Source organism: Astatotilapia calliptera, chromosome 23 (assembly GCF_900246225.1).
Source record: "Astatotilapia calliptera chromosome 23, fAstCal1.2, whole genome shotgun sequence".
Classification (NCBI taxonomy): Eukaryota; Metazoa; Chordata; class Actinopteri; order Cichliformes; family Cichlidae; genus Astatotilapia; species Astatotilapia calliptera.
Genome location: NC_039323.1, coordinates 5,229,659 through 5,243,808, shown reverse-complemented (window position 1 = coordinate 5,243,808; position 14,150 = coordinate 5,229,659). Strand labels below are relative to the sequence as shown.

At 38.8% G+C, this 14,150-nt stretch overlaps 1 protein-coding gene across 2 annotated transcripts in view; it reads left to right on the top strand.

The window, feature by feature from the left end:
• gatad2ab (GATA zinc finger domain containing 2Ab) overlaps window positions 1–14,150 on the top strand; it is a 33,729-nt gene that overhangs the window by 5,722 nt on the left and 13,857 nt on the right. The window contains exon 2 of one of the 2 annotated variants that reach the window (XM_026158579.1): window positions 9,898–9,994. The exons of the other annotated variant lie outside the window; for it this stretch is intronic. Coding sequence (XP_026014364.1) covers window positions 9,960–9,994 — 35 coding nt within the window. The 5' untranslated portion in view covers window positions 9,898–9,959. The remainder of the gene's footprint in view (window positions 1–9,897; window positions 9,995–14,150) is intronic. 2 annotated transcript variants of the gene reach the window in all.

Below are 14,150 nucleotides of genomic sequence, written 5' to 3'. Positions count from 1 at the left end.
CAGGAAGTGCTGGTGAGACTATCAAGTCTCAGTAGAATCAGTCGCCTATCTGCCGTCAAGCATTGTGTGAATGAAAGATCAGGAAGTATTGTTTTATGTTTTTTGTCTCAGTGATGTCATCAGAGGTAATCTACTCACAAGTGAGTTAAAGATGTCAAATAGTGAAAATTCACGTCCTGTGGTGTAGGAGTAGTTCCCTTTGCCATCTTGCTTTCAATTCTTGACAGTCTTGCATCCTTTGCTTGCTTGCCACAATAAGATTAATTTTGCATTGTTTTTCTAAAGTGTTTTTTTTTTTTCTCCATAAATCTGAATATTTTTAAGCTCTTCTAAGAAATTGTCTTTCTGGTAGTTGTGCTAGATGTTGGAGAACAGGCATCAACATATCAGCCAGGGGTTCCCACCCAAAGGCCTTAAGGAATTCTTTGGCCTCTGTAGAGGAATCCTGCACTGTTTGAACTGAACGATTTCTTGTTTACCGCGTTGGACTCCATCATGCATATGTTCTTGCAATGAGATCACTCAAACAGTTTAAAGTACAGTTTGTTGACTGATAAGTTTGGCACTGTGTTTAATGAAACTAACCCATTTGACTTTTTAATTCCACTTTAAACTTTATACTACACGATGAAGAAAGAACCTTGAGATGAGTGAGAAACTAAAATGTAACATTTCAGTTTCCATAATAGGGTTTGATATGTATTGTGCCTTTCAGTATATTCCTCTCTCTACTTAACATCTCTAAAAATAACTATTTACTGCATGGCCATGTGGTATTGAGTGAGAGCGTCCAGTTTTGCTCCTCTTCAGTGTTGCTGTGTGCTTCAACCACATTTCCTTATTTTGAATTCATGCAACACTTACAGTAATATGCGTTTAATGGGGGGGGGGGGCGGGTTTCCCAGACACTGGATGCTGCCTACATGTAGCACATGCATGCTGTCTGACTGGCCACATCCACAACTAAACACCCTAAGTTAATTTAAGGTTAGGTAATACTTATTTTTTCTTCTGCAACCAATCATATTCTCAAGACTTTAAGATGGATTTGGTATTTTTACTTAGAGTATCTAGTAACATTTCAACATTGCTAATGGAAATAATACTTCTCTTTGATTGCCTACATGAACACTATGTTGCCTAAAACGGGTACCGCTTCCATTATAAGGAAGGCAGTTTATGAAATACACTTTCTTTTTCTTCTCAGGCTGGCTCTTACAGCTGGTTCTATTATGGGGACAGGGTTAAAGTGACAGTTCTCAAACTCTCAGTGCATCAAGCAGACCAGCCGGCAACTTGGATACATGTTGTATCAAGGCATGAGTCCAAGAGGGGACAAACGGTTCTGGCTGCCTTCCTGCCACATGGCTGAATTGTGAATTCTATGTACATGTCATTTCATTAGTGCACTATCTGCCTGGCATAAAAGTAATCAAAACAAAGGTTAATAACATTGGCTGTGGAAGTTTGAACAGCGTGGCCACTTACCCAAATTATGATTTGCAGAGTCAGGTTTCTCTAGTAGATATGGATCAGGTTTGTAAAGTCCCATCTGTGGATAGGGTTTGTAAAGGGAACAGGATGAAGAACCAGATGGAATTTACAGTGTAACACCAGGTAAATGATTGTAAAAGTGGTTCTCAAATGTTTGAATTTGTGTCAGAGTACTGTGTGATGGTCCACACATTGTCTTATCCCGCATCACATTACATAAAAATTAAGTTATCTTCCCAGAAGCTCAGTGTCATTCCTACTTCATTCTTTTACATCCTTATCACACTCTTTGAACATTCAGGCTGCATAAAATTGATGTGACGCAACAGAAACATATGCTACTAACATCGGTTAAATGTCATGTTATTTGCAGATAATCCTATATCAGTCCATAAAGGCCAGTATAGGTATGTGTTTTGGGAGAAATATTCCTGGATCCCTACCTAATGCTGCCAGCTAACATCAGAAGGCTTTCTTTTTTCTTTTTTTTTTTTCTTTCTTTTTTTTTTTTTAAACCATGTGCTTAAACATACTGTCAAGTCATACTTTGCTCCTAGCACCTCTGAAAGTGCTTCACTCAGCTAATAAGGCAGGCAAGACATGAGAGATGCATGAAAGAAGATCTTAACCAAAAAGTGTCTATTCCAACTATGTATACTGCTTTGGACATGCTTACTGGTCAATGAATGAAAGGGAAAAATAATCAACTTAGTCTACTAATCTAAAAGTGAGAAGACATTGTCAAAATTGAACACAGTCAAACAGGAGATTAACCCTTGTACCCTGCAAGTCGTATCTGTGTATTCAAAAACCATTTGAAACTGTTAATCACATGCTTTAACATCTTTGTCACGCTTTTTTTTTTTTTTTTGGTGTCACATAAAGGAGTGGCACCAGAGTGAAATTTTAGTATGGAGGTCTTTCACAGAAGTCAGGTGTTTGATACTTCGGGATAACACTTTTGGTGGAGTATGGCTTAAAATGGCACACTTTAGTTATGAGTATTTGTATGTAGGTTAAAAATAAATGATTATATAAAGGGTAATGATAGGTTTACCTTATGTTTAAAAGGGCAGTTACCCATATTACTTGCACTTATGTGAGCTGTTTTAAATGCAAAATGTATGCAGTATATCCTAACTGCAACATGATATTGCACAGCTACATGTGAAAGCCCACGCCTCCTGTCATTTAGTACTTTAATGATATTCCTCCCACCTGTAAACAGACTTGTCATAGCACAAGTAAAGAAGAATCTGACCAAATATGTGGGGCCAACTAAAGAGTGACGAGATACTGGGTGTGGTTTAAAAAGTCAAACAGACATGCTTAACGCCACACCTATTGTGGATTCTGGGTGTGTTGATGCTGTAATTTTGAAAGGGTCAACTCGGGAAAGATTTTGAATTTGAATCCCTCTTCCACACACTGTAAGCAGGGTCAAAGACGTATGCTAACCGAATGATATCGGTGGGGGGGCAAAAACATATTTTGCAGAATGACAACTAGTTAGTGACCATTGACCATTACAGAGCTACACATAAACTGACTGAATGTCTTGAAAGCTGTTTTCAAAAATGCTCTGTAATTCTGAACATTTCCTGATTACCAAAGAAGTGCATAGGTGAACACAAATGTCTTATGCAGCCGGACTGGACATTGTACGAGATGGCAAATTAAAGACAGTTTAAAGTCCAACTACACCAATTCATGGTGATGTGAGAATAATCACATCACCATAATAATGGGCTGGTTGAATTCACAACTAGCAAGTGGTCACCCTTTGCCCTTGCACCACCCTCATCTATTTCCAGTATTGAGGACTAGTGTAAAGTGGACAATCTGTTGTTGTGTGCTACTTTGAGACTTCATTGTCATGGAGTGATTCTTCGAAACGAAATTGGGAGTTCATGTGTGAATGTGGTTTATATCCTTTTTTTTTTTTTTTTTTTCTTCAATTAAAACTTCACCATCAATTAGATGCTGGATGATGTAGGGCTGTTTGATATAAGGAGGGTCCTGCGCAGTATCTTAGCTGTTCCCAGTGCTGCGCTCTTCTGGATATATATGAGAGAGAGATCGGATGACAATATAGAAACGTCTATCGTTTCATTTTACGCTATCGTTTGTTTCGTGGTGTCGTAAAATAAACTGTTTATGGCAATATTTTTTTCATTGTTTTGATGGTCTTTCTCTTATATCTAATAAGAGAAACCACACTACAGGCGGACAAGCGCCTGTTTTTATGTGTTGTCGTTTGCAACAACGATGGTAAAACCATCGCGTGTCCGCTTGTTTATTTCCTACATAAACCTTTCACAAATAAGCTCAAGATCCTGTTGAGACTTTTCAAAATAAACGGAGTCACGTGAAAGAGTATGCAGAGTATTTACGGATGAGAAGCAAAAAAGGCCTGTCAGGTGCTTAAAAAATAAACCTTAGACTCAAACATTAGAACAGGCTTTTCCCTGCAGCACGCTGTGTAATAAATACTCACAAAGAAAAAAGCGGCTGTTACAACTTATGTCTAAAAATGTATCGTTTCATGCATCGGTTAAAACACTTGACTCCAGGTACACTACGGCCAGCTGGAAACGTCGAGCTGCCCAAGATTCACAGAATTTACAGAAAATGTTAAATTTTTGTGATTTATATCGTTATCGGCACGATAATGTCTTATATCGGGATATGAGATTTTGGTCATATCGCACAGCCCTAGGGTGATGGTTGTTCTTCCAAAGGTAGAAAATCCTTGTTGTACTGGTTTAGTTTTAGATTTCTGTGTACTAAACAAGTTACTCTGGAATATCAGGAAAAAGAGACAGGATATGGGTGCCATATTCTTGTTTTTGAACTTCTCCTTTTATTTATATCATTCAATCAACAAGGCTAACAAGTTCTGGCATATCAGCTATCATATCCATTCATATAGCATTTTCATTTCCATTAATTACTCTTTCATTCCAAAGACTAATAAACAATAGTTTTCCTCCATGCATGACATATGAATGAGAAGGTTAGTGTGGTGATTGTGTTTTGTGTAAGACTTCAGTTTTTCTTTTTCGATGCTGCTCTAGTCATTCACATAACCAAATCTGTAACTGCCGTGCACTATGCCTGTGCAAATCTTTGCTTCAGATGAGTTTTCTTTCATGTCTGAAGTGCAGCCTGAATGTGCCTACTGACATTTTGATTTCTCAGCTATACTTCAAAATGTTTTATTTTCTGTGGTTTCCTGTTGTTTGAACCCCACCTAATCAAGATCTTATGAAACCTGATGATTTGCTTTTCTAACTCAGAAGTATAGCTACTCAAAAACCCAAATGTAATTTACCTGGTTGTTCTTCAACATTGTGCACAGATGTTGCACTCACGTTGTGGATTTTGGGACACTGTATTTTTTATTTATTTTTTTGAGCACCCTTTAAGCTCTTTCCCCCCTGTACTCTGGGCACTTCCTGCTACCATTCATTTCTGAGAAATGTAATCTGATAGCAGTCTGCGTGTGTCCTGGCCCTCCTTCTGTATGTGGGTATGTGCTTCTGGTTTTACAGGATTATGGAGTAACCATTTGGAAGCAATTTGGCTGAAATTGGAGATTATCCCTGTCTAGGAGTTTTGAAAACATTTAGTGATTCCTTTTTATTATAGAAAGTAAACATTAATGGTTGAAAATGTATCCAGTAATTTTGTGATTAGGAGTTTGAGAAGACTGCTTAAGCATTAACTGAGATGTTAGTGTTTCTTAGACTTTCATGATTTCGACGTTGTTGTTGCTTGAGGCTCTGTTAATTTTCTGTTAATTGTGTGAAATGATTGCTCTTTATTTATTTTTATTTAATTGCACATTCTGTCTGTGTTTTCTTATCAAAATCCAGATGAGATGTGGGCAGTGAGAATATGTGCACTTCTTATTTCTTAGCGGTCTTGATGAGAATACATGAAAAAGTGTGTCTTCCTCATACAAACAGCCATTCTGTGTCTGTGTGTGAGAGAGATCATGTACAGAAGTCTGTTTTCCTTTACCTGGACTTACCGTTGTTGTCCTTGTCGTCATGTTGCTGAGGGAGAATCCAGGTGGAGACACACAGGGCTCTGTGTGGCTCTGGTTCTCACTTGCACACACACACGCACACACACACACACACACACACACACACACACACACACACACACTCTCACTCAGAAGCAGTCTGGCAGATTCAGGGTTAAAGGCTTCCATTTTGTTAGGTAACACCCTAATGGTCTGATCTGTCAGTGGCGTTAAAATGGCAGGGGCTTAACCCTTGGCGTGCAGGACACAACCAGTAGGGGCATACACACACTTACGGGCTGGCGAGCCTATAACAGAAGAACTGAGGAGAGTGTGTGTGTGAGTGAGAAAGGGAAGGGTAGAGGGAAGGACGAAGAGTGTACGTGTGTGTGAGAGAGAGAGAGAGAGAGAGAAGACAAGGAAGAGTATTTTTCACTTGGGTACAGTGAGATTATGGCTCAGCTAACCACACGCGGTCTGCACCCTTCTCCCTCCCCCAACCATGGCACCACCTCAGCTGGGTCCCTGCCCCCACTCCTAGCCTGGTGCACAGATTAGCATAGGTAGCCTCATCTGTTGTTGTTGTTGTTGTTGTTGTTGTTGTTGTTGTTATTATTCCAAAGATTATATAGATCCTAAAGGAAAAGGGAGGTGCCATTTTTGAAAATATGTTTACTTCGTTAATTTTTTTTTTTTAAATAAAGTTTTTATGATGGCATTTAGTAAGTAATTGCTTTAATTTAAGATCATCACTTGGTCATATCTCACAGTATGGTAACTGGCAGTTTAAGTTTAATATTACAAAGGCCAGGGCTCATTAGCTACATATGAAACAGTTACTGATTGGCTTTTATTGCACAGTAATAATCTATAGTCGTATTGCTTTTATTGGAGAGTATAATTGTTGTTTCCCCTTGTACTGAACCCTAAGGACACAATTGAAAAGCCCCAGTTTTTTTTAAATGGCTGTTAATGTGTTGCTTGGCTGAGTCCATTCCCAGTGGGAGAGATCATTACAGTGCTGGAGATGAGAGGCTAGCATGCTACCTGAGGGCATGAGTCTTTGCCATTGATCTGTCCCTGTGAACTGCTGGGCACAATAGAAGCTCCGACTGAGAATAAAACGTGATGTGTCAGTCCAGGTCACAAGATTTCCATTGCTTTTACGCAACTGTATTTTATCCCTCCGCACTACATGCCCAGATAGCAGGTTTGTTAGCCTACACGGCACTTGTGCAGAATTGTGCATGTATTAAATGTATTTATTTACTCAAGCCCTTTTGGTGGCATTTGAGAAGCAAACGCTTTGGCACAAAGATTTTAATTTGTTTTATAATTCAAATTGTGTGAGAATCAGAGATATCCGGTCTCACTCACTTGCGTTGTTTTTGTTTCAGTCCAAAATCTACTTTGCCCTCAGGCCTTATTATTCTGGGGGAAATGAGAGAGACATGCATCCACTCATCCTCTACAGTCTCCTTAGAAAAACAGACACAGATAACTAATCACTAGCTGGTGCTCATCTAACCTCTTCCTCATCTTCTTGTCATTTCGGGTTTTTTTGTTGGTTGTGCCCTTTTAATATAAAAGAGATGAATCCTCATGATGTTGTTTACACCAGCATGAATGCATTAATTGTAAAGTGCTGGGTCAATATCCATATTAAATGAGTAGTTAAGTAATTGTCCATTGTATTTGGCCTGTAATTTCTTAAAAATGTGTTGTTGGTTTTGTTTTGTTTTTTTTTTGGGGGGGGTTGTTTTGTTTTTTTAGATCTTAATGTTTGAAATATGAAATGGACCCCCTGTGGTCTAGCCATGCCCACGTATGTGTTACTTTGTAGTAGAGCAGGGCGATATGGCCAAAAATATTTATCACGATATATATTTGAAAATTTGCGATAACGATATAACCGACGATATAATTGATGCGAGACAAAATACAACTCCACAACATTACTAGCGCAAAAAGACAACCTTCCATTTATTTTCACTTAAACAAGAAGCTGTTTTTTTGTACATTAAAGTTTTATAAAAATGTAACAGTGCAAATGCAAATTCCTTGCTGAAAGTTTAACCAAAAGGCATTTCCAGTAGAAATGGGCTGACATATCCTGAGCATAACCATATATAATATCCACTGAAGTTAAAAATAGGTGCTTTGCAACATTAAACTGCAGTGTGCAGTATGCATTTTTCGGACCGTAAGGTGCACGGGATTATAAGGCACATTAAGCGAAACAAAGCAGTCAGATAAATCAAACTTTATTAAACTCATTCTTCTTGCTTCCTCCACTTCTGTACCATTGATTCATTAATGTTGAATTCTCTGGCAGCGGCTCTATTCCCATGTTGTTGCAGTATATTAATGACTAACCTCGTATTGTGGATGGATTATCTCAGTTGTTCTCCTGACTGAAGTTTGGTCCGTTTACAGCATCCTGGCATGCGATTGCATTTGTCTCTAACCATGAAGAACCTTCACGTTAACTTTTATAAGTGGAAAAGTGTTAGTGTTCGTCCTCCAGCTTCACTGTTTATGTTATGCTAACATAGCTGTGTCGCTAGCGATCACGTAGCACATCATTATATACTAGCTAGCCCAACTTCAGTAACCCTACAAACGTCACTGCTGTTTAGTTTCCTGTCTTCATTTATGTTGGAAGTGATAGCAGAGCTGTACGTTTGATTTTTTTCAGAAATCTCTCAGTCAGAACATGCAATATCATGCTTAGGTAACTAGCGAAACTAGCGAGCTAACTTCCGCTAGCTTCCTGCTAACTTCTAACTCCGTTAAATGTAATAACTTTTGTTTTCATGGATGCCTGGAAGTTAAACTTTATAGTTACACCTGGTAAAGCAGCAATGCTGATCGTTTTATTAAAGATGAAAGAATTTAGACAGTTTTTAACTCTAAGTGACGCTGCAGTGTTGTTTGACCTGAAGCATACGGAGTTTAGGACCCAGATTACTCCCAGATTTAAGAGCATCTTAGTCCGACAAATATGACAATAACAACGGCCGCTTGCATGGTCTGCAAAAAAAATGTGCTTTGTCGTGTATCTGACGGACAAACACCAAACCAGTTCCACATCACGGAAGTTGCACCATTTTTACAAACCAATTCTGGTTCATCTGTTTCACTCAACAATCGGCCATGTGCGTTTGAAAACAAAGGCACTGCGCATGCGCATTTTACTCCCATTCTATCGCGATATTTCATTTTCCTATCGTTGCCTAACATTATACCGGTATTACCGTGAACGGTATAATATGGCCCAGCCCTACTTTGTAGTTGGCAGTTAGGTCTAACTGGCAACCAACCATGGTGAATGTCTGAATATCAAGACTTGTAGGCTACAAGTAAATGGGTGTTGTACATCCTTTATTTATGGTCTGTGGCTAAGACATGTGGATAGTGCATTCTTAACAAAGTGCACTGTTTTTAATCTTGTTGGGTGAATGTGTTCTTCTTTGGCAGCAAATATTTTACTAACCTAAGAGCATAATTGGTTGCCATTTAAAATTTCTGCAATCGGAGCTCAGACGAAGACTTTGCAATACCGTTTTGGCAGATAATACTGGTTTAAAGTTTTACGTCATATATAGGTGTCATATGACAATATCAGTAATAGAATGCACAAGAATGAAACAAGTCCAGGTATGTCCGAGAGTGAGAGCCCCTTCTTACATTCTGAATATGATTTAATGAAATCATAATAATTTGTTTCTAAAAATGCTTTGCTAAATATGCAAAATAATTTCTGCTAAAAGTGGGAATGACAAACTATATATAGTAACAGTGGTCGGCATACTTGCAGCATTTTGATCAATCATTTTGGACATGGATGCAGAACTGTGTGAATGTGAGAGTGAATGAATAGTGGTATTGTAAAGCGCTTTGAGGGGTCCCGAAAAGCGCTATATAAATGCAATTTATTATTATTATTATTATTATTATTATTATTATTATTATTATTATTATTATTATTAACTGATAGTCTTGGTTATGCAGTCCCAGGTAATGGGACTTGTGGTACTGGTTTCCTTCAGCCATCTCCCAATGGTTTTGCTGACTGGCAAGTCAGACCTGTTTGTAGGACTGTATTGTTAGTTTCAGTTGATTTTACGTAAGTGATACATGGAGCTGTGGGAACATGAAATGTGCACTAAGTGCTAATGGTTAATTGATCAAAGATTTTTTTTTTTTGGGGGGGGGGCAGTTAATTGCAATTGCTCATTCCACACACTAATATCCAGCATAATCCGACTCTTCAGATAGTCTGTCATATTGTGTTATAAGTGAAGCTCTTGGATGCATCTTATTACAATCCTAATTTGATTTATTAGTGTTTATTTTCTGCCTTTCAGCCCTTTTGACTGTCACTGGTATAGATGGACTTTTTCCAGGCCTCGGTGGTAGTGAAGAGGTGATGCAGCTCAGATCCTACCTGCTCAGTAACACCTGGTATTTGCTTGATGCTCCTCTGAATCATACACTATAGAAATGGTTGTGGATAGTGCAGGTGAAGTGTGTTGCTTAAGACTAAGCATGAATAATGGGGTTTGATACAACAGTGAATATAAATTACTACCAGTTAGCCTCAAGTGTATACACATCACATGTGCATGTAGAACCATTGTTTTTGCCCCCCCCCCCCCCCCCCCCCCCCCCCCCCCCCCCGTTGCTTAGCAGCAGTACATCATTACATTAAGTATTCGATTCATGATGCTGTCCATGTCTTCTGGGACAAAGGTAGCCATGTGTCTCTAGTTGGGGAAACAAGGAGACACATCCATCTTAGTGATGTTGAGATGTGACTGCACTGTCCCAAAGGAATATAGTCATTTTCTATGTTACATGGTTCACCACCACTGTTAAAGTGCGAGCAAGGTGCGACTACCATTTTCACATCCTTACTGCTTAAACTGTGATTTCTGAAGCAGTGTGTGTGGTATGTATACACCCACACGCAAGCTGTCATCTCTGGCAGATAAATGGCCTTTGTGTCCTGTGGTGGTACGGCAGGGCACATCTGTCTTTGCTGCGTACCAGAGGAGAGTGCAGACGTATGCAAACAAACCTGAATTTTTAACTGCACTGTATGTATTTTTTTTTTTGTTTTTAATATTTTTTTTTGGCGTACTTTTTGCCAACATCTCAGCTCAACGTCTTGCAAAGAGTCAGGGATGCCTTTGTCTTAAAATTAAATTTGAGCCAAATTTACAGAGATGAATTGTTGGAACAAACTGCAGTCTTGGGGAAAAGTGTTTTGTAGAAATTGCTGAAAAGCAGTTTCATATTTCCACCTCACAGTGCAGTTCTTTAAGTGTTATGTTTTACAGCTGGAATATTCATAAAGAGATGTTTGTCTACATTATAGTGTCTCTTGTGGAATTCCTCTTTGTTACTTTATTTTTCCTTTTGTCCTAACAATGTAGCATGTAGTAGGGAAAAAATATATAAAATATTATTAGTGAATTACAAGCAATGGCATGGTTAGGAAGAATATCTATGCAATATAATGTGATATTACTTAAGTAATACAGATAACAGTTCAAAAACTCACAAGATAAAAAACAAACCCTAAACCTCCATATCTAGGGTGAGTGGCTCTGGTAGGCAGCATGCGGCATTTTGCTCCTGTAGCTTGGGTCTATTTGCCTCATTAGAGTGATGTGTCAGGTCGCAGAGATTTAACTAAAAAAAAAAAGATCAGTCATGCAAGTGAAATTGTGTCGAAGTAATGCCCCAGATAAATAAAATAAGGCGCTACTGTGTTACAAATAATGTACATTGGGGGAATGTGATATACTGTCGTAATTATATCACAAGTATTTCAAGAAAATGTGTTTACATTTTACATTTCTGATGATATCGGGTGGGCATTGATTAGGGCTGAACGATTATGGAAAATAATCTAATTGCGATTTTTTTTTTTTTGCCCCAATATTGCGATTGTGATGCGATTATTTTTTTTTTTAAGGTCTTTGTCTTCTGTATTATTAAACAAAGACAAGCAATACATCATATAGTATGGCCAATACTATATTACATTAATTTTAAACTGTTCTTTCCTGGAAGACAGACCTCTGTTATGATGACATGAGGTGATGCATGAATTGATGACTGACATTTTTATTTAACTTCTTCAATCACAACAGTATATTTGAACATACACAATAGTTTATTTTTAGCTTACAAACATCTGAGCATAAAGTGCTGACAAGGAACCCTGGTGTAAACATTAAAATGAAAGTCAGTGCAATGTGCAGATTGCAGAAATATACATAAACAAAATCAGTGGCTTTACCACACTCAGTTTTTCGACATCTGTGAACTACTAGACAGTCAATTCAATTAAAAAATAATATTAAATAAATAAAACTAATAAATAAAAAATACACACATCTTACTGATCTCTGCAGTCAGTAACATTACACATAAAGTGCAAACATAATAGCAATTGTATAAACACACACACAAACACGCCTTTAAAATTTAAAGGCGTGAAATTGGACGGTCTAGCCTTCTGAATCAGAAGGCTAGTTCTGATTAGCGTCACCGCTGTCTCGGTGGCGTTTAATAAACTCGGCCGTCTGCTTCTTGCTATCTAAAATATAACCAGACACTGGTGTAAATTCTCGACTGTCTCATACTTTTGTTTAATAAGTTTTCTGTTTGACGTTTAGTCAGCTGTGTGAAAACCAAGGAGGAACCCACCCGGGGGATTAATAAAGTTTTATTTTATCTAATCTAATAACTTTAATCTCAGCCAAACAGATTTACTCACGAACAAACAAAACACTGAAAAAAGCCCAACAATAACATTTTTAGGTTTTCTAAGTGACTTATATATTACGTTTAACCCGAGCAGCGAAACTCCGCGGTGATCTGAAAATGATGTGCCGGGAGTTGTGCCGTTCTCGGCCGCATCAGTAACCCTCGAGCTCCCGGCTAGCTGTCGAGCTGGTGGGTAGCAGACGCCTCTGAAAACGTCGAAGCACTTTTGCAAATATGGGATATCTTGATAAACCGAGCAGATATTTGATGTTTACACAGCTACTTTCTCGCCTGAAAATATTTTAAAAGTTTATTTTGTGACCCAGAAAGATTAGTATGAGTAATTTTAAAACTTAGTAGCGGCCGCCATTGTTGGAAACTGGAGTTTGGCTGGGCCGCGCTATGAATTCTGGGATATGGTAGTAATTTGGACAGCCTTTGGCGCGTCGCTGTGACGTAATCGGTCTACAAATGCAGCCTCAGGAGGATGCAGCCCATGAATTTGGACATGTCCAGAGTATAATCGCAGCCTTTGCGGTTAGAAAATTGCACTTGATCATGTCGCGATATTATCGCAAATGCGATATATCGTTCAGCCCTAGCACTGATGCTTGCAGGCACCATGAAGTGCATTTTCCATCCTTGCGCTGCTGTCATTGATAAATCACTTGTTAATTTGAAGTGTGAATCTACTGGAAGGTCCCAGCAGCAGCAGCCATTACTCGCCTCTGATCGACTGATTTTCCATTACAGTTGAGTACCACTCAATTTGCGTGGTCTTCGTTAAAGCAGCGTGGTCGCGTGTTCTTTGACGTAACTGGTATGCGACACAAATGCTACAAAGGTGGACATCGAAGCGATAATATACCCACAGCTCAGTCTGCGGCTTTTTGTCATACTCTGAGACCACAGCATTGTTTTTTGTAGCCATTTCCCTTGTTGCTGGGTTTCAAAAATGTCAGTTTTGATTTTCGTGACGCCACTGTATCAGTCAGTCGGTGGCATGGAGGACGTCACATTTTAGTACCTGCTGAGATCGCTTTGGAACCCCAGTCAAGCAGGTACTATTTTAGTACCAGGTACCATGACCCACTTGAAAACCGTGGCGAGTCGATCAGAGTAGATACTAATGGAAAAGGGGTCATAGAGTGCAATAGTAGTGACCCAAAGTAGTGTATTCCCTCTAAATTTTAAGGAAAAGCACAAAATAACTGTTGAACACTTTAGTTTAACAGTAAAGTAAAGCTCCATTATATTCTCACTTAAACTGAAAAGTATTTTCTGACTGGGATTTTGTATCTTGGATCAAGTGTTTTAGTCATTTGCGTAAATTGCTGCTTTTCCACCACATAACCATGTCGGTAATTTCCATTCACCGTTAGCTCTTCCTGTTATATGGAGTGTAGCTAGTGAGTGCTCCAGCAACGCGTGGTAGAGTTGTTTGTTTACATTTGGGTTGAACATTGCCAGCTGCCAACATCTCCTCTTTTCTAGCCCATTTGTATTTGATGGCAAAACAAATTTGCTGTTTTCACCTTTAGCAGGAGCAGTTTTCTTGCGTATTTCGCAAAGGTTGTTGAAGTCGTCCTTTACTGAAGTTGTTAATTGTTTTAGGAGGCTGACACTCAGCCATTGCTCTTGTGGCTCCCTTAGACATGCCCAGGCTTGTCTTGTCATTGTGTGCGCTAGGGAGTGGAGGAAAATATTTAGTATACACATCCAGAAATGCATACACTATATATTGTACATATATTTATTGGTTTCAGGTTGGCCATTCTTGTATTTTACTCGTTTGTGTTGTTGTGTTTGCACATCTCTGTTGCTTGTGGGGCTCGCACAC